Source organism: Anguilla anguilla, chromosome 8 (genome assembly GCF_013347855.1).
Source record: "Anguilla anguilla isolate fAngAng1 chromosome 8, fAngAng1.pri, whole genome shotgun sequence".
In the NCBI taxonomy this organism is placed as follows: Eukaryota; Metazoa; Chordata; class Actinopteri; order Anguilliformes; family Anguillidae; genus Anguilla; species Anguilla anguilla.
Window position 1 is genome coordinate 54,604,163 of NC_049208.1, and position 21,773 is coordinate 54,625,935.

General features: G+C 47.1%; 2 protein-coding genes and 1 long non-coding RNA gene across 10 annotated transcripts in view; 1 reads left to right on the top strand and 2 right to left on the bottom strand.

Annotated features, from left to right (window-relative positions):
- wipf3 (WAS/WASL interacting protein family member 3) overlaps window positions 1-1,471 on the bottom strand; it is an 8,800-nt gene extending 7,329 nt beyond the window's left edge. The window contains exons 1-2 of the mRNA XM_035430661.1: window positions 999-1,471; window positions 610-755 (exon numbers count right to left, since the gene is read on the bottom strand). The gene's annotated coding sequence lies outside the window, so the exon portion shown is untranslated. The remainder of the gene's footprint in view (window positions 1-609; window positions 756-998) is intronic.
- Window positions 1,472-3,004: 1,533 nt separating this feature from the next.
- LOC118232779 lies at window positions 3,005-5,172 on the top strand. Its single transcript, XR_004766391.1, has 2 exons — window positions 3,005-3,470; window positions 4,340-5,172. It is a non-coding gene; the product is annotated as an uncharacterized LOC118232779 (long non-coding RNA).
- Window positions 5,173-7,028: 1,856 nt separating this feature from the next.
- LOC118232774 (beta-chimaerin-like) lies at window positions 7,029-21,349 on the bottom strand. Of its 8 annotated transcripts, none has more exons than XM_035427872.1 (14): window positions 20,383-21,281; window positions 19,119-19,157; window positions 18,215-18,270; window positions 15,097-15,128; window positions 14,736-14,846; window positions 14,205-14,454; window positions 13,131-13,190; window positions 12,612-12,696; window positions 11,674-11,847; window positions 10,938-11,015; window positions 10,692-10,829; window positions 9,680-9,785; window positions 8,936-9,109; window positions 7,029-7,158 (listed from the first exon to the last, which is right to left on the bottom strand). In XM_035427872.1, exons 1-13 carry the CDS (start codon window positions 20,573-20,575, stop codon window positions 8,941-8,943), a joined length of 1,491 nt encoding a protein of 496 aa, XP_035283763.1. In that variant the 5' UTR covers window positions 20,576-21,281; the 3' UTR covers window positions 7,029-7,158; window positions 8,936-8,940. The 8 variants fall into 8 exon arrangements, 7 of the variants coding, with proteins under 7 accessions (XP_035283763.1, XP_035283764.1, XP_035283767.1 ...); XM_035427873.1 differs by having other exon boundaries at window positions 7,047-7,169; window positions 20,383-21,283; XM_035427876.1 differs by adding an exon at window positions 21,330-21,349 and having other exon boundaries at window positions 7,144-9,109; window positions 20,383-20,512.
- Between the last annotated feature and the right edge of the window lie 424 nt (window positions 21,350-21,773).

Consider the following 21,773-nt stretch of genomic DNA (forward strand, 5'->3'; position numbering starts at 1 on the left):
CACTCACACACACACACACACACACAGTAAACTTACAACATGAACACATTCAGCACATGTCCAACCACCAGTGTGAACATACTGAAAGCTGAGCTCTTTTCTGCAGTGTTTTCAAAGTTGTGCAACAAAAGTGCAACAACAGCTCATATACATAATATTATGCATTCACACAGCATACATCTACATATATATACCGTGTAAGTCTCCTGAAATGAAAACATTTATTGATAAAATAAATACATGTTCATGTTATCCTGCCTGTTAGTCCTGTTTGCGTGTAAAATGAACAGCACCATGAACTAGCTTTCCATTTGAACAAAACAGCTCTTCTGTTTTTCCTAAGGCAAGTTGTGTCACACTTTCGCACACCAGCGCGGCAACTGACGGAACAGTTGACACCAGCAACTGCTACCCCCCTACTCCCCCCCCCTCCCCCCGGCACTCTGTGATCGCTCCGCCCTCAAGCTGGTAGAGAAGCAAGAAGGGCAGGTTTTACTGTTGTCGAAAAAGTTCACGACGCTTGAATTCTGCACGGGAGAGAATACGCAAATATACAGTGTTCACAAGACAGTGCAGAATTGTACAATAGGTTCGGGAAACAACACGTACCAGAAAAATCCCCGCAAGAATACCGCAGAGAAGGAAGAACCAAACTTCCGGAGAAAACAACAGGTCTCGTGCGCTGGGAAAACGAGCTGCGACTGGAAAGCTACACCGTTGCCTTAGCAACAGATTTCAGTGGAAAACGATAAACGCTGTAAAGCAAAGGTCGTTTCTCAGGATTAGCCCATTACTGCAGGCCGCCCGGAACAAACACGTTATTTATTCTCGTGTTGACACCAGACATACAGAATTACACTCTCAAATCACACTTAACGAGATGATGGCAGTGTGTTTTACAGGAACATGTTTTGTTGGATTTAAAGTTCGACAAGAAAATATAATTAAACCTGTGTAAATTAAGGCAGGTACTTCGCTACGTGCCATTTCGCCCTCACCTTCAGAGCGTAGTACTCCCCTCTTCTTACAGCTGAATAACAGGTTCGGCAGAGGAAGCGCTATGGCACCATCGCGCGCACACCGCGCGCTGACCTGGAAGATACTGTTACTGGCACCGAGCTTAAGTTATTATTAGTTAAACGACGACAGCGCTCGTCCTCGCAACCGTAACGCGAGAAAACAAAACTGCCTCTTATTCGACCAGTGAGTCCGTAACTACGGGAAAAAATAAACAGGTATGTTTACACGCGCAAAACTTATCAGAAACCTTTAAGCGGATTTCATATATGCGCAACAACCTCTAAAAAAAAAAAATACAAACAAAACCGATAACCGAACCTTCCGAACGTGGGGATCTTCGGGTTGCCTTTCCAGTTACAGTTGTTGTTCACGCGCAAGACAATCGTGACTCTGTCCAGAGACCCGCGTCCCGCGACCGCCAGACCGCCACTACTGCCGCCCGCGCACACATTCCGCTCATGCAGATGAGAGGCAAGCGAGAAGCCACACCTGCTACTTCTCGAGAGCAAGAGAGGGACCAATCAATCACTTAGCGCGAGTAGAGAGGCCCGCAACAAATAAACCAGCAGGCAGTTTGGGGAACCGATTCTGGAGGAGCCGGGGGAGTTTGCATGCCCTGAAATGGGGGGACCAGGTATAAAAAGTGCCGTCATTTCTACATGGTGAGACCAAAATGTAATTAAAACCACATTGTGAATTGTTTCATTACAAATATAAAATGTGCGTATATATACAAACTCGCATACATAATGTGTATGTGTGTGCGCACACGCATGCGGGCTAAAAGTATGGTTGGTACTAAAAATTTTAATTGCTAAACTGCGCTTTCTCACAATGCCCCGCATTGTATGTGGAATCCAGGCGGAGAGCAGCGGATATTCAATGTCTGTAATTTAATCAATAGCAGAAGTAGGTGTGCAGCTGCTCCTGCAACATATATGTACCTATGTGCTCTCAAGTCAAATTTAAACTATTTATTTATTTTTAATTGATTTTGTAATTATACAATTTCATAATTATAATAGAACATTTTAATAATTATAGTTCTAATTATATAATTTTATCATTATAATTTTTTGCTGATGTGAAACAATGCATTTTTTTTCTGGAGACCCTTAAAGGCGCTCAATGCCGCCACTCTGCTTTCCTACGTCAGACTCATATTTGCGCGAGAAGCCAAATCATACTCCGTTTTACGGGTCATGGTCATTTCCTTATCTACACTGAAAATGGGAATCGTTCCAAACACGCGGGGGTGGGTAAATTCCCAGACTGGGACAGGACAGAGGCGCCCCCTCGTGGTAGATCCTAAAATCTCACATTAACTTCGTGGAGCAGAATTTTCAGTGATTCCACACTTTCGCGCGTGCATGGGGTTGAACTGAGCTGGAAAAAAGGACGTGTGAGAACTGGGTCACGCGCAGGAGTTGGAGACACTGAGCCTCGATTAATCAAGAGGTTCTCGGTCGGAGGGCTATAGAATTTATCACGAACCCGCTAGTAAGCTCACGTGAGAAAACTAATCTTCCCATAGTGGCAGAAAAACCTGCACCTGCCGTTTTGCAGCGGGAACTGATCTCAGAAACTCAAATTGTCTTTGTTTGGCACGCGACGTAAATCCGTTGATGTGGCAGTTCCTTCCTGTGGGAACATTACTTTTGGTGTTCATAAATAATATAAAAATGTCAAAAAAAGAAATATATTTATTTAACTTTATAATACTAATGGAAACGTTTCATATTCATAAGGGTGAATTTATTTACAAACAAGGAACCTAGATTTTCAATACTATATAAGGAGCTGGAACGTTACATGGATGATATTATGGGCTCTTCAAATAAGAACGCTGTTAAAATAATTGATATATTTTATGCTCTTAAACGGTTTATGTAATTTTATATGTCCCAAGCATTTTTCCCCTTTTTATGTCTGTATTGATCACTTGCTATTCTGTATATTTTTGATAGAATGGCTTGTTCACTTGTTTTGTATTCTATTTTTGAATTGCAAAAATAAAATAAATAAATAAATAAAGTTATTTCCTCGGGGGTTCAAAGGTGACGTCGTTACGTGGGTGATGATGGGAAACGAGTGACGTAAACGTCAATGTACTGTTTTGAATCTTTGGCGGGGTCGTTGGCAGCTGTTTCCCCCGAAGGTCGGTTTGGTCGCTGTGTTTTCATTTTGCTTTATGTCGGTTTTGTCTTTGTTGAAAAACTCCTGGTCGGGTGGATTACTGGTGATATTTGGAGAGCCTGCTTTCCATTGCTGAAGAGTCCGATTCCGTTTCCGGCAGATATTGGTGGTTTTTGTTTGGCAATGTTCACCTTTTTATCCATATATTGACGTTTTTGGGGATTTGCGTGGGTCACTCAAGGGTTACACGAACTTATGAGCGGGAGAAGAGCCGAGAACAGACAGGGCGCCGGCCGGCAGAAGGCATCGGAAGGGTGAGTCGCCTACCCCCTCGCTTTTTTAGTTTGGGATTTTCTCACTGCGAAAGCCTGCTATGTATTTTTTATTTTTTGTTTGGTTTGTCGTGTTTTATTTTGCCAGACATACACCCACGCGTACAGGGAGCTCCTGTCCGCGATATTTATGCTTGCGTGCGACTAGTGGGATTGCTTGCTTGTTTGTATTGCGTACTGAAGTAAAGAAATAAAATAAAATAAATCCATTCAACTTACTCAACTGAATTGTGGACAGAGGTTACACGTGATTTGTTTGCTTTAAATGCACCTGGCATGTTTGCATTGTTCGCATGTTCGCTTGGATATTGCTTCTGGAATACTTTTAATAGATGCTCCTCTTTCTCCTTTTATGGGTGCGTCAAGGAGCATCACAATGTGTTTATTGTGTGTGTTTCTGTATGTTTTTTTCTTTATAAAACTGAATGGCCTCCCGTCCATCGACTTCCTGAAACGGAAGCTAATGCTTTGAACCTGGTATCAGTTGGGGAAAAAAAGATTAATTTCTCCTGCTTGCTGAATTTTTTTCTTAATTTATCTAGCTGACGATATAAAAATGGTAAGCATCCAGGACATTGAATCTGGAAAAAAGAAAAGGGTTTTAAGCACATCAATCAAGATCTGGAATATGTGTCGGAGGATTGAACAGGAGATGAACTGTTGAGATACCAATTCACGCGCAGGAACTGTCCAGTGCGCACCTCAGCTACGCACGCTTGCCCGCTACAGAATGACACGCCACTCTCGTTCTTTATTTCTGCAGGGTGAACGAATTTTTACTTTCATTTTTCATTCATCAGAAAACAATGACGTGACGCGCGCGGACAGCGTAACCGTAAACTGTTTTGCAGGAAAATATGGGCGATCGCCTACGTGGCAAACAGAACTGCCCAGTCCCGTACCGGCGCTGTCATTGGTCCTGATGACAGAAGGATCGCACCCATGACAACAAGAGGAGGCTGTTGCAGCCACGTGCGCAGGCCACAACATAAGCACAGATTCATGCGTTGGGTGAATTCTTGCAGAGCCCTTGTAACAAACCAAGTCTTTTCTAAGTACACACATAAGTGATACACTTGGATAATCATTCTCTCTCATGTGTTACTGAACTGAGATAATTCAGCTCTTGTTGTAACTCTGTTTATTTCTTCATTTATTTCTTCCTGAGACAAAAGTGCATCATTCATACAGAGCACACACTCAAGCTAAAATATACAACGTAAACGTACAATTGTTTTGTGTCCACAAAGTGCCAAAAATGATTGATAAGTGAACCTGTAGTATGTATATTGTACTTGTCCAGCCAACTGGAGTGTGAACAGTGTCTGTCCACAGCCCTAGTCCTGTTTACTTACCAAATTAAATGCACAGTGGTCAGTTGCTTTGACTGAATAACTGAACAAAATTTGGCACCAACTGCCACTCCCCCCCCCCCCCCCCCCCCCCATTAGTGTTTGATTTAGAATCAACATTTTTAAATCACAGATTGATTAAATCAAGGTTGCGTAAAGCCTTTGCATAGGTTATTATTTTGGTTAATTACTTGACACACAGGTAAAATAGTAGGCGTGTCTATCTCACACACACATGCCTCTCAATATATATTATGCACTCAATATAATTTTCTTTTGTATGCTAAACATTGTGGACGCTAAACACAAATAAACCTTTGACCAACATTAAACATTATTATTGTTATTATTATTATTATTACCCTCAATGTGGGTTAGTGACAGTGGCAGAGTACCCTCCCACCCCGTTGTCTCATCACTTTGAGTGTTCCATCAAGCCTCCTCCAACTGTGCTCACTGGACCATACCATGTTGAGAGGGGGGAGTTTCCCCTTACTGCGGGAATGGCTCTCCATTTTAGCCATTCCTACTGTCTGTACCCAGATCTGGGTACCTGGCCATTAAGGACATTTGCTGGACATGATCCTGTCTGCTCTATAAACCTGCTCGCTCCACACACCTGTGCACTAAGCACACCTGTTCGCTGCACACACCTGTCCTCTAAGCACACCTGCTCACTCCACACACCTAGGGATGCGTTCCAAATGCTTATTTTTTTTACCTCCTTGCTTCCTTTTCTTGCCTCCTGTCCAAGTATGGAAGGCCGTGAAATTTACATATGGAGTCACGCATTGTCATCGAGGGTGCATTCCAATAGCTTATTTTATTCTTCCTTGGTCTCAGGGATCCATGACTGATCCAGAAATCAATTGAGGTGCGCCATCTGTAAAGACATCCCAACCCGTTAAATGCTCCTCCAAGGAGCTACAAGGCTCCCAAAATAATTCTTGAGCAAGGAAACACGAGTGCATCCTTTGCGGAAGCATTTTTTCTGAACGCGTGACGTATAATCACTGGCCTGTGGATCCACCTCTGCCACATCTCTAACTGACGTGGCTTCAGACTGAGGCTTTAATAACTTTCCAATGTCCTTCTTCACATTTCCTCGATTCCTCTGTCTGTGCATAGTTTCCTTGCTTCCTTTCCTTGCATCCTCCAATGCGTGGAGCAAGGAGCCAAGAAAGGAAGCAAGGACATAAAATAAGCCAATGGAATGAGCCCACATTGACAACACGTGATTCCCGACATCAATTTCACACATTTTTTGTCTGGTTTGGCCTTCCATACTAGGAGAGGAGGCAAGGAAAGGAAGCAAGGAGGTGAAAAAAAAGCGTTTGGAATGCACCCCTACTCACTCTGCACCCCTATTCACTGCACACCTTCTCACTCCACCCCCCCCCCCCCCCCCACCCCAGAAAAAAAGAAGGAAAAAACTGGCAAGCTATGTCAAAGGCAGAACGGTGTCCTTCATTCAACATTAAATGTATAACTTGGCTACACCTGACAATAAAACTGTTTATAAAGGCCAAAAAATCACATTTGATAGATTATGGCTTCATCAATACACAGTGAATTCACAATCTGCTGACGACGTAAACACAGTTTGAGAAACGTCTGTGAACAGTAGTCCTTCATTGATGTTGGAGGCTCTTTGGCTACTTGCTATGAGTCCTCGGCACCTGGTGATTATTTGCTTCTTCAGAATGCGCTTTCAAATTCGTGCCAACTGTCAGTGATATCACGAGCGCTTTTATTGCGTGTTCTTTGATCTGTGACGCGAGAAGAGCAAAAAGAGCGCACCCGTCTCGTGCGGCGAGTCATTCAAAAACCAGGAATCAGTGTTGTGACTGCGCATGCGCAAATGGTATGTCAAACCAGAGACTGCTGTGTGTATTTACCGTCGTCTGTGTCTCCCGAGGAGAGGAAACGCTTTGATTCATCACCTCGCCTCGTCTTTCTTTGTTGCGGTTTCGTCCTGGTAGTTTTCTGGAAGGCTAGCCCGCGTTTTCCGCTTCTCCTTAAAGCGCCCGGAACGCGAAACTTTGAGGTTCCGCCGGCAAGTCTGCTCGTTAAACACTGGTTCTAACTGAGCATCGTCGTAGACCTCCCCGCTGAACAAGCTGGTGCTGGTGGGTTCCTCTTGCAGCCCTGCCGGTGGTGTGGAGCCGCCGGTTGCTGGCGCGCTTTTGTCCGCGCCAGGCTGTGTCTCGGAGTCGGCGCTCTGCGGCTGGACCTCTTGGTCTCTGGAACCCGGGCCGGTCTTCTTCCTGGTCACGAACGCCCTCCACCAAGGCGTTCTTTCAGCCATCTTTACGGCCCTGGGACGAACCTTTCATCAGTTATAAAAGTGTCAACGGTCTATTGTTTTTCTTATTATATTTTTAAAACTATACAGCTAAAATTGCCCATTGTACACTAAGCTTAATATAAATACGCAGGGTACTGAGAACAGAACAACAGCCTATGGATTTTCTGTCACCTAACAATATAAACACCGTTCACAATAAGACAGTGCTATATTTAACTCTAAAGATACACACTACTTAAAACGTGCTTCATCCTTACGAAAGAAAAAAAAGCCGTAGACCTTTGAGACGGTTATAACCACAGCAGTGCGCAAGGTTTTATGAAGTCACCCACCTTCGCACACCTGTCTCTGAGATTGGACACTCCGAAGCGAGTCAACAAGATTCACGCAGCTTGGTTTTTTAATTTGTCCTTCGCTGTATGCTTAACGCTGAAAGCATAATTTGTGAACTTGCATTTCGCGAAGGGCGCTCATCTTTCCCCTGATCGCTCCTGTCAGACACGACCCGATCTGGACCGCAGCTGTCGCGATTGTGAACCGCGTTGCGCCCGTAACTTCGGAAGCAGCCTGCGTTTTTTATGCGTCCCGTGGGATTCTTCCCCAGCCTGTGATTGGCTGGACAGCACACCTGTCCGTCTTCCTCATTGGCGCACAATGGCGGTTCACTCAGGTGAATCTCAGGGCTGGGAGTGTTAAGGCCAGTGGTTACCTGGCGACGTGCGGCGGATCTCTTCCTGTACTGAAACCGAGAGTGCTGCAGCATTGTAAACAAGCGCACCCTGGCCAGCAACAAGCCCGCAGTGTTCGATATATAAAGCATTATTGTGTCTGTATAAAATGGCACCTAACGTGACATGGCACCGGCCACTTGCGTACGTACATATACGAACACAAACGAATACCCCCAAAGGCACTTTACAAAGCCACTATTATCTGCAACAGTCGCAGAACTCGTTTACAAACTGCAGTTGCTCTTAATTAACGTGCACATTTCATAGGAAGTGTTCATCGCTTGTTGTCACTCTGTTGAAGCATACTGACCGCATGGTTTATCTGCCGCCGAATTAACAAGAAATACGACGGCAGGTAATTTGAAATATTAAGACATTAAAAAATATGTTTTAAAGTTGAACTTTCAGCACTGCTTTCTCGCCGGAAAACGCACTGGGCTCTTGCAGTTGTACTGCATAGCACACCGTTGCCATGACGAAAGCGCTGAAACTTAAGTGGTGGTCTGGGCTCGTGCCAGTTTCACTAGCGGCTCGCGGAGGTTTCCTTTCAATCTCACGTGCAACAGGTTTTCGGCGGTTTCACTCTCATTCTCTCTCTGTCTCTGTCGCTATATATCTTTCTATCTCACACGCACACCACACACAATGACTAAACCAATTCATTTGTTATTAGGTAAATTATGTACACAAATCACACATATCTAATTTGGATTCTTTGTTTTGGCAAAACAATCCTCAATCTCACCACCAATAAAAAAGGAGTAATTTCCTTATTTCTAGGGACCAGATGACTACACAACTGAAATTTCCGACAAGAGCACCTGCATCTTTCTGCAATAACCGTGTAAGACAATTTTAGTGTGTGCAGAATCATTCCCTCAACATATTAATGTGCTAAAAATATCACAATTGGTAGGAAAAAAAGCAAAAGCACTATAAACTTTTATAAAAAATAATTTACGACAATGCAATCGATAAAGACCATAAAATACAAGTGAATGGTAATGATCTCCTTTACAGAAACCTATCTCTCGCAGTAAGTAACAGACCGCAGACCCTCTTTAAAACAGGATGTCTTCATTCTGGATGAGGAGCTGGACGGTGACGCTCTGGCTCCACAGGAGGTCCAGGGAGATGGGGCTGTCCTTGGGCCTTCTCATCAGCGTGGGCCCGAACACCATTCCCAGGTTCTCCGCGCTCATGAAATTATGCCTCTCAAAAGCAGTCACCCTGCGAAGAGGTTTTCACGCGGTCAGAAACTCGGTGTTTCAGAGGAAACGGCTCCAAAAGTTGAGCTTTACAAAAGATCAATTACCTCACACACGGAAAGCAGCTAAACTACAGCAAAGTTACCCTGAAGAGAAATATAGTTTAAAAAAATGTAGTTAATTAAAACAAAAACAAAACAAAAAACAAACAAACATTATCCTGCTCCCCAGACAGACATCCTTTTGCACACAGGGAGAACTCCTATACAGCTCAGCTCAGCCCAACCCAGTGAATGAGGTTTTAGGGTGAGAGGGAGGGTCACCTCGTTTGAGGCCCACCCCAGTGAATGAGGTTTTAGGGTGAGAGGGAGGGTCACCTCGTTTGAGGCCCACCCCAGTGAATGAGGTTTTAGGGTGAGAGGGAGGGTCACCTCGTTTGAGGCCCACCCCAGTGAATGAGGTTTTAGGGTGAGAGGGAGGGTCACCTCGTTTGAGGCCCACCCCAGTGAATGAGGTTTTAGGGTGAGAGGGAGGGCCACCTCGTTTGAGGCCCACTCCAGTGAATGAGGTTATGGGGGGGAGCGAGTGTCACCTGTTCAGGTGAGCCATCAGGTAGCGCAGCGTCTCGTAATGTGCTGGAGGGAGCTGCAGGACAGCCTCGTGGATCGCCTCCAGTCTGGCCTCAGGGTTGGTAATGCCTACAACAGGAAATGCATCACTGACACAGAACTACAACTGGAAGTATATCACTGACTAAGAACTACAACAGGAGGTACATCACTAACACAAAACTACAACAGGAAATGCATCACTGACTGAGAACTACAATAGGAAGTACATTACTAACACAGAACCACAACATGAAATGCCTCACTGACAGAACTTCAACTACAACACTGACTCAGAACTACAACATGAAGCACATCACTGACACAGAATTACAACAGGAAATGCATCACTAACACAGAAATACAACAGGAAATGCATCACTCACACTGAAGTAAAACTGAACAGATCACCAAAACAAGAGGACATGCATCACTAGGGCGATGATATTGTATACAAGGTGGTAGGTGACTCGTGAGGTATGTTTAAAGGTGTAATACAGGTAAAGGTGTAGATGGTAGGTGACTCACCTGCAGCTTCTAAAGGTGTAGTACAGGTAAAGGTGTAGATGGTAGGTGACTCATGAGGCATGTATAAAGGTGTAGTACAGGTAAAGGTGTAGTACAGGTGGTAGGTGGCTCACCTGCAGCCTGTATAAAGGTGTAGTACAGGTAAAGGTGTAGATGGTAGGTGGCTCACCTGCAGCCTGTATAAAGGTGTAGTACAGGTGGTAGGTGGCTCAACTGCAGCCTGCATAAAGGTGTAGTACAGGTAAAGGTGTAGATGGTAGGTGACTCACCTGCAGCCTGTATAAAGGTGTAGTACAGGTAAAGGTGTAGATGGTAGGTGGCTCACCTGCAGCCTGTATAAAGGTTAGTACAGGTGGTAGGTGACTCACCTGCAGCCTGTATAAAGGTGTAGTACAGGTGGTAGGTGACTCACCTGCAGCCTGTATAAAGGTGTAGTACAGGTAAAGGTGTAGATGGTAGGTGGCTCACCTGCAGCCTGTATAAAGGTGTAGTACAGGTGGTAGGTGATGACAGGGATGGGCAGGCCTTGCAGGTAAAGCTTTAGGGTTCCAGCAATGATGTTGATGTCAGGATAAGCATCCTCATTTAGTACCACCTTCTCCCCTTCTGCAGAGAACCCATCAAACACAACTTTACAGCGCTGATGCACACACAAATGCACACGCACGCATGCACACACACACACACTCACACACAAGGAACCATGTGATCTACCTCGTTCAAAAGCCATCTTCAGCTGCTTGATGTACTCTGATGACCCTGGGACTCTGTACAAACCTTCTGCCCTCAGACCTGTACAACACACACACACACACACACACACACTTTTCATATATATGCCTCTGTGTGAATGCTTGTGCGGGGTCTAAAACTAACCCTTTGTTGAACTGTATCAGGAGAATGAAAAAAGTTACCAAACACTTGGACATTTTAGCAGATACAGAACTGCAGGAGCACGCTTTGTAAAACATTTTTTAAATATTTATTGTCAGACAAATTAGGTTACACAATGTGATTAAATGACCAAACAGCAGTAATTACCACATGTTGTCCCTTTTCTTTACGGAAGGCCAGAGTAAGCGCTCAATCTCTAATGAAACTTGGAGGCGTGTCACTCAGGAGCGTCGTTTTGGCTCTCCGGGGGCATACAGATGGCAGTCAGCACAGAGCACGACTTGCTCGTCAGGCCTGAACACCAGCCATTTGCGACACACTTATCATCAAGCTTCCACTTCTCATTAAAACACATTATTCTCATTAACCTCACTTTGTTCTGCGGCATTATCATTAATCTTCCTCTTCCATTCAGGGGCTACTTTGGCAGCTTGATTTCTACTCAACAATCTGTCCGGTGAACTGGTCCCGTTTGCTCGACTCTGGCATTTGGCGGGTGGTCGGGCGTGAGTTTCAGACCCTGCTAGTGTGCAGACGCGTGCTAGCGTGTTTGTACCTCTGCGCTCGATCTCGCGCACACACATGTCCACCACCAGGGGTCGCTGTGTGTTGTGGGCTTTGACCAGGGTGGTGAGGTCAGCGCTGAAAACCCTTTTTACCCTCCACTGGTCTGGAGGGCAGTCGCGTGGAACCAGCTGGGAGCACTGGCTGTGCACGCTCAGACCGCAACCTGGAACAGGAGCAAACGCTCAGACCGCAACCTGGAACAGGAGCAAATGCTCAAACCACAACCTGGAACAAGAGCAAACCGAAACGCTCAGACCCCAACCTGGAACAGGAGCAAACGCTCAGACCGCAACCTGGAACAAGAGCAAACCGAAACGCTCAGACCCCAACCTGGAACAGGAGCAAACGCTCAGACCGCAACCTGGAACAAGAGCAAACCGAAACGCTCAGACCCCAACCTGGAACAGGAGCAAACGCTCAGACCGCAACCTGGAACAAGAGCAAACCGAAACGCTCAGACCCCAACCTGGAACAGGAGCAAACGCTCAGACCGCAACCTGGAACAGGAGCAAACGCTCAGACCGCAATCTGGAACAGGAGCAACTCGAAACGCTCAAACTGCAATCTGGAACAGAAGTAACCGTCAATAAGAGTGTATGTGTGCTGTACCTACAGTTTGTGTGTGTGTGTGTTCGGGGGTGTGTGTGTGTGTGTGTGTGTGTTGAGGGTGGGTTACAGGAATGTGGTTCTGGCTTGCTGCAGCACCTGCATACCTGGGGAACACCCTCAACCTGACCGAAACCCTCAACAGAACGCCCCGCCCCACTTACTCCATACAAACACCCTGCCCCCCTACCCACTACTCACGGCATTCACCTGATTTTTACTCTTTCCTGTCTGGTACATTAGACAGAGAGACCGAGTGTGTGTGTGCCTGCCTGTGCGTGTGTGTGTGTGTGTGTGTGTGTGTGTTTTTGGAGGGGGTACCTGAGCAACGTAGTCCCTGGGCGATCAGACCCCACATGAAGTTGGCACAGTACTCGCACCAGTGTGGTCCGGGGAAGGTGTGTGTCTGCAGAGAACAGGCAGGGGGCAGCAGTGAGGCGCTTGCGGTATGTGTGGATCATTCGGCCAAATGGGAATTACTAAACCACTCTCTCTGGCTCTGTAACTCCCCTACAGACACACACACACTCACATACTCACGCCTACACACACACTCACACTCACACACACACACACACTCACACACACACACACACACACACACACACACACACACATACTCACACCTGCGCACACACACACTCACATACTCACGCCTGCACACACGCACACACACACACACACACACTCACACATACTCACATACTCACGCCTACACACACACTCACACACACACACACACACACACACACTCACACACACTCAAACACACACACACTCACATACTCACACCTGCACACACACACAAACACAAACACACAGTGCTCCTGTGATACTGACCTTAAAGCTGTGGGCTTTTTCATACTGCAGACATCTCTCCTGCTCCTTCACCATCAACAACTGTGTGGATTAACAACAAAGTTATACACACACTCACATACACATGCATATCTCACATGCACCCACACACACACAAACACAAACAGTATTCACCCACACACACCTCACACTCACACACACACACAGTATGCATTTACACACACACACACACTATTCACACGCGCACACAGTATACACTTACACACTCACACACACTTGCACACCTCACGCTCACACACACGCACGCACTACACACACACTCTACACACGCACACACGCTCTACACACACGCATACACACACTACACACGCTCACACACACACATGCCAATGGAGAGGGAGAGGGGCAGAGTGGGCCTCCCGGTTTCGTTGGAGAGCGCGCTCTGTAGCTCAGTATCTGCTAATCTGTGTGAAACTGTTTTCTTGCGGAATGTGGCGAGCGCGCTCAGTGGAGCAGAGTGGAATGCTGGGACTGCCTCAGACCGGCATTCCGGGAATCACCTGTTCTCTCCTGTTGTCATAGTAACTGATGTGTTCCACCAAGTGAAACTTTTAGGAATGCAGCAGAGGCGTGGCCAGGAATCCCAGGGAACTCTCACTGACCCCCCCCCCCCACTGGAAACTCACCCAGGAATCACCTTTGCAGGCCTGTGTCGTCATGGAAATGATTACGAAATTCTAAGGCTGGACTGAGCAACTATCACCATAGAAACACATCAGCAATGCAGAGAATGAGGAAGAGCCACACGCGCGCGCACACACACACACTCATATACACATACACACACACACACATACGCACATGCACACACACACACACACATACGCACATGCACACACACACACACACACTCATATACACATACACACACACACCACACACACATGCACACGCGCGCACACACACACACACACACACACACTCATATACACATACACACGCACGCACACACACACACATACGCACATGCACACACACACACTCATGCACTCGTACACACACACACACACACACGTAGGCCAGAGTAGTGCTGACCTTGTTTTCCGCGCTGCCTTGGGGGGGTGTGGAGCAGAGGGGTCTCTGTAAGGGGGGGTACCCCACAGTCTCGTAGATGGGGTTACAGGTCATTTGGGAGATGTACTCCGAGGCTTTGGACTGGATGTAGAGGGCGATCAGACCGTCCGACACCAGCTCACGGATCGACTCAAACCGCTTCTCCCCAACAAAGTGCTTCCCATCGTAGAAAAGCCTGTAGTTCAGTGTCTGCGCTCCAAACCTACACATACTCACACAGTCAGAGAGGAGACCCTTTGGTTTGTGCATCAGAGTTAGAGTGTGTACCTGAGGACCAGTGTGTGAGTGTGTGTGTGTGTGTGTGTGGTGTGAGTACCTGAGGACCAGTGTGTGAGTGTGTGTGTGTGTGTGTGTGTGTGTGTGTGTGTGTGTGTGTGTGTGTGTGTGTGTGTGTGTGTGTGTGTGTGTGTGTGTGTGTGTGTGTGGTGTATGAGTACCTGAGGACCAGTGCGTGAGTGTGTGTGTGTGTGTGTGCGTGTGGTGTATGAGTACCTGAGGGCCAGTGTGTAAGTTCCTGGGTGTCTCTGGCTCTCTCTGATGAGGTACGCCCCATCCACTCCAAGCAGCTCCACTGAGCGCTCCCGAGAAATCCGCCCATGGAACCTGAGCACACGGCAAACAAGTCACATCATCATCATTATCATCATCATCAACATTATCACCATTATCATCATCCTCATCATCATCAACATCATCATCCTCATCACCATCATCATCATCACCATTGCCATCATAATCACCATCATCATTCTCATTACTATCACAGTCATCATCATCATCACCATCATCATCCTCATTACTATCACAGTCATCCTCATCATCCCAAGTATAGTTTATTTTAGCTCAAACTCACTCTCTGCCGTAGTGCTTTGGTTTCCTGTCGATCTGAAATACAGAGAGAAGCATTCTGTCACAACGAGGGCACGCACACACACACACACACACACCCACACAAACACACACACACACCCACACACACACAAACACACACACACACACACACACCCACACACACACACACACACTCACTCTCACACACACACACACGCACACACACACACAAACACACACACACACACACGCACACACACACACACACCCACACACACACACACACACACACACACACACACACACACACTCACTCTCACACACACACACACACACACCCACACACACACAAACACACACACACACACACACACCCACACACACACACACACACTCACTCTCACACACACACACACACACACTCACTCTCACACACACACACACGCACACACACCCACACACACACACACACACACTCACTCTCACACACACACACACACGCACACAAACACTCACTCTCACACACACACACACACCCACGCAAACACTCACTCTCACACACACACACACGCACGCACACCCACGCACACACTCACTCTCACACACACACACACACCCACACAAACACTCACTCTCTCACACACACACACACACCCACGCAAACACTCACTCTCACACACGCACGCACACCCACGCACACACTCACTCTCACACACACACACACACACCCACACAAACACTCACTCTCACACACACACGCACGCAAACACTCACTCTCACACACACACACGCACGCACACCGACGCACACACTCACTCTCACACACACACACACACCCACACAAACACTCACTCTCACACACACTCACACCCACGCAAACACTCACTCTCACACACACACACACGCACGCACACCCACGCACACACTCACTCTCACACACACACACACACCCACACAAACACTCACTCTCACACACACACACACGCACGCACACCCACGCACACACTCACTCTCACACACACACACACACCCACACAAACACTCACTCTCACACACACCCACGCACACACACCCACGCAAACACTCACTCTCACACACACACACACCCACGCAAACACTCAATCTCACACACACACACACGCACGCACACCCACGCACACACTCACTCTCACACACACACACACACCCACACAAACACTCTCTCACACACACCCACGCACACACACCCACGCACACACTCACTCTCACACACACACACACACACACACACGCACACGCACACACTCACTCTCACACACACACACACACCCACACAAACACTCACTCTCACACACACCCACGCACACACACCCACGCAAACACTCACTCGCACACACACACACACACACCCACGCAAACACTCACTCTCACACACACACACACATGCACACACACACACACACCCACGCAAACACTCACTCTCACACACACACACACACCCACGCAAACACTCACTCTCACACACACACACACACACACACACCCACGCAAACACTCACTCTCACACACACACACACACCCACGCAAACACTCACTCTCACACACACACACACACACACACCCACGCAAACACTCACTCTCACACACACACACACACACACCCACGCAAACACTCACTCTCACACACACACACATGCGCACACACTCACTCTCACACACACACACACAAACACTCACTCTCACACACACACACACACATGCACACACACACACGCACACACCCACACAAACACTCACTCTCATGCACACACACACATGCACACACCCACACAAACACTCACTCTCACACACACACACACACACGCACACCCACGCAAACACTCACTCTCACACACACACACACACATGCACACACACACACTCACACACCCACACAAACACTCACTCTCACACACACACATGCACACACACACACTCACACACACACCCACGTAAACACTCACTCTCACACACACACACGCACACACACCCACGCAAACACTCACTCACACACACACACACACGCACACACACCCACGCAAACACTCACTCTCACACACACACACACGCACGCACACCCACGCAAACACTCACTCACACACACACACACACGCACGCACACCCACGCAAACACTCACTCACACACACACACACATGCACACACACCCACGTAAACACTCACTCTCACACACACACACACGCACACACACCCACGCAAACACTCACTCACACACACGCACACACACCCACGCAAACACTCACTCTCACACACACACACACACGCACACCCACGCAAACACTCACTCTCACACACACACACACGCACGCACACCCACGCAAACACTCACTCTCTCACTCTCACACACACCCACGCAAACACTCACTCACACACACGCACACACACCCACGCAAACACTCACTCTCACACACACACACACGCACGCACACCCACGCAAACACTCACTCTCTCACTCTCACACACACCCACGCAAACACTCACTCACACACACGCACACACACCCACGCAAACACTCACTCTCTCACACGCACACACACCCACGCAAACACTCACTCACACACACACACGCACGCACACCCACGCAAACACTCACTCTCACACACACACACACATGCACACACACACACGCACACACCCACACAAACACTCACTCTCACACACACACACGCACACACACCCACGCAAACACTCACTCTCACACACACACACACACGCACACACCCACGCAAACACTCACTCTCACACACACACCCACACAAACACTCACTCTCACACACACCCACACAAACACTCACTTTCACACACACACACACATGCACACACACCCACGCAAACACTCACTCTCTCACTCTCACACACACCCACGCAAACACTCACTCTCACACGCACACACACATGCACACACACCCACGTAAACACTCACTTTCACACGCACACACACCCACACAAACACTCACTCTCACACACACACACGCACACACACCCATGCAAACACTCACTCTCACACACGCACACGCACACACACACACACACTCACACACCCACAGAAACACTCACTCTCACACACACACACACACACACACACAGAAACGTTCATACTGACCTCCTGTGGGCAGGTAACCCTTTTTGGTTGAGGAGCTTCCTGCTGCAGCTGGTACACTATGAAAGATAGAGAGCATTACATGCTAATCTACACTTTACCTACCAGCATTATGCTGTAATTTACACTATACACACCAGCCTTACACACTAATATACACTTTACACACCACCCTTACACACTAATATACACTTAGCACTCTAAAAATGCATACTAATATACACTTCACCTACCAGCATTAAAACTAATGTACATGTCTCGTAAATATGACCCTAAATGTCCCTGAAGTTCAGCATTGAAAGCCACCCAGCAAGCCTTCGAAGACTAGCCAGGCTAGTTAGTGTTGGTCTGTACAGGGACCAGAGTTACTCATTTTTCCCCTTACCTATTACCCACTCACTTCCCTAATCCTGTTTCCTGCTATGGTCTGACCTAGACCAGGTCATAACAGTGTGCATGTGCACGTGCATATGTGTGCTTCCGTGTGTGTGTGCACATGTCCATTTGCGTAAGTGCGTGCGTGTGTCTGGGTTTGTGTATACCAGCAGCATTTTCCTTGCTGAAGGTGGACAGTGCCTGACTGTGAGAATCCAAGAAAATTCACCCAACCACAGAGACATGGAGACCAGCCCAGTACCAAGGACAGGGCAGAGAACACACACACGCACACACACACACACACACACACACACTTTTAGCAGATGCTCTTCTCCAGAGTGACTTGTACAATGTTTTCCCTTTTTACATGGGATACCTGCTGAAGCAATTGTACCCTCTGCTCAAGGGTATAACTGCAGTCCCCTCCTGGGGCTGGAACCTGCAGGCCCAGTCCCCCAGCCACGATGCTACACTGCCAGCCCTGACTGTGCCTACACACTGACTGAGCAGATGGCTCTCTCATACTCACAGTAAGACTTCCATATGGGGGGCTGGTACTCCTCCTCACCTGCAACAGAGAGAGAGAGAGAGAGAGAGACCTGTTCAATAAACTGACCCAGCACTCATCCAGCACTGATCCAGCACTGACCCAGTACTCACCCAGCACTCATCCAGCACTGATCCAGCACTGACCCAGTACTCACCCAGCACTCACCCAGCACTCACCCAGCACTGATCCAGTACTGACCCACACTGACCCAGTACTCACCCAGTACTCACCCAGTACTCACCCAGCACTGATCCAGTACTGACCCAGTACTCACCCACACTGACCCAGCACTGATCCAGTACTGACCCATACTGACCCAGTACTCACCCACACTGACCCAGCACTGATCCAGTACTGACCCATACTGACCCAGTACTCACCCACACTGACCCAGCACTCACCCAGCACTGATCCAGTACTGACCCAGTACTCACCCACACTGACCCAGCACTGATCCAGTACTGACCCATACTGACCCAGCACTCACCCACACTGACCCAGCACTCACCCAGCACTGCTCCAGTACTGACCCAGCACTCACCCAGCACTGCTCCAGTACTGACCCAGCACTCACCCAGCACTGATCCAGTACTGACCCATACTGACCCAGTACTCACCCACAATGATCCAGGACTGACCAGAACTGATCTACATTGACTAAAACAGACCCGCTCTCTCTCTCTCTCTCTCTCTCTCTCTCACACACACACACACAGCAGATCCTGCAGAGCGACCATCTGTCTGTACTCCCCACTCCCCCCCCCCCAAAAGAAGCACAGACTCAGATTCTCTGTGTCTGTGATCTTCATCACCCTCTCAGCTCTGCTTGGCTGTCTGTTAACTCAGAATGAATCTGTTGTGTTGAAACTGAGTTATCAGTTGTAACTGCTGAAATTTGGCAGCAAGGGTAGGTATGGCGGTGTTTACAGAACAGGTCTTCAGGCCACAACCTTAAACAAAATAACAGCATGTTTCTTTAATCTGAGATGTGAATGCTTTTTATTTATCAGTCTCCTCGGTAAATTAATTAATGTGGCAGAAAAACCAGCAAGAACGGTGTGATGTTGTTGAGATGAATCTCTGCCGCAAAGGCTGTTCTTGAGGCAAAAGGAGGTCCTGTCTGGTATTAGATAGGTGTACCGAAAAAAGTGACCAATGAGTGTAAGTGCCACGTGTTAAACATTGATTAATAAAAATGCGAAACATTCCCATTTCCTGTAATTTGACGAGGCGGTGCACTCACCGAAGGGCTCACACATGCTGGAATTACCGGGCGCTGCCGTGCCCCTCGCACTTCCTCGGTTACACGCGCGCTCTCCAAATGGAATCGAGCGCGATGGTCGCTCCATAATGACGCTTCTGCTGCTGCAGGTCTTGCACGAGTAAAAAAATGAAATGAGGCATAAACAGTCTGGCAACGTAAAAGTTAGTTTCATAACCCGTCAGAGTTCTCAAGTCTCAAATTTTGTTTTACGAACCTTCTGGCGTTTTCTGTTGGGTTTCTTTCCACGCGCATCCAAATGATCAGAACAGTTGGTTTCAGGTAGCCTTGCGTTTAGGTGCAAAATATTGAGTAACGAACGTGTAAATGATCTGATAATATCTCCCAAAAATATTGGTTTGAATGTATAAAACGTTAATTTGAAAAATCTTGGTCATGTTGAATTCGGAGCTTTTGCTTCTTGACCACGTGCCACCATAGGCACGAAATAAACACGGTGCAGTGCGCGAGCTGCACAGTTACGCAAAAAGACGTGCAATTAACCCAAAAATATGAGTGCCAAGGAAATTTTACGCGCGCATGCAGTGTACCGCATAATACTATTTTAACACACTATTGTTCTCTGCGAATCATATTTAGTTTTCTTCAGCACGGAAAATTGGAAATAAAACGCGCAGCACTCTTTTAACCAAGCAAACAATCTCTAAAAGGACCGGGTCAATTAAACTGGTTTCATGATTTTCTCATCACAATGTCACACATTCTCTTCCGTAAGTTTTTCCTACAGAATAAGAATGATTTGGCAAATATAACCTACGAGTTTAATAGGTGAAAATCCACGTATTATAATGTTGATGCTCGATTTAGTCTGTTTTTTTGTGGCTTTGTGATAGTCTAGCTTTCATGTCCTTGTCACGAATGATAATATTGACAGTCAATTTACCTGTAGTAAATAACAATTAACCTACCCGGTTTTCTGTTTTAATCTCTGTACGTTTCTGTAAAATCTTTTAAGCGGAGCGTTCCCTTGCTTTGGCTTTGTGCGCTTCTTACACTCCCTAGTGGACGTAACCCGCATAACAGGAAGATCTGAATTGTATAAAACATTTTATGTCAATATCCATGATACACGTGCTGCAGATTTGAAAAAATAACAGATTGTAATACCTATTGCAACCATTATGCAGCACTTGGTTGCAATAAATATTTAAATCTGTTATTTTTTAGAATACAATATTCCAATTTTATTTTTCATTCCGTTCACAGCCCTGCTTGAGAGTATGCCAGGCATTTCACTGAAGCTCTTATCCAGAGCAACTTACTATTTGGTACTGCTCCTAACCCTGTGATACTGCTCATAACCCCACAGTACTTCTCATAACCCTGTGATACTGCTCCTAACCCTGTGATAC

What these genes read in the sequence shown, in the direction of transcription:
- LOC118232774 (XM_035427872.1), bottom strand. Translation starts at nt 20,575, where the DNA reads ATGAAACTAACTTTTACGTTGCCAGACTGTTTATGCCTCATTTCATTT. An exon ending in GGGTTACCTGCCCACAGGAG is followed by an intron (nt 15,129 to 18,214) that starts GTCAGTATGAAC and finishes TCTGTATTTCAG; the next exon opens with ATCGACAGGAAACCAAAGCA. An exon ending in CTGATGGCTCACCTGAACAG is followed by an intron (nt 9,110 to 9,679) that starts GTGACACTCGCT and finishes ACCTCTTCGCAG; the next exon opens with GGTGACTGCTTTTGAGAGGC.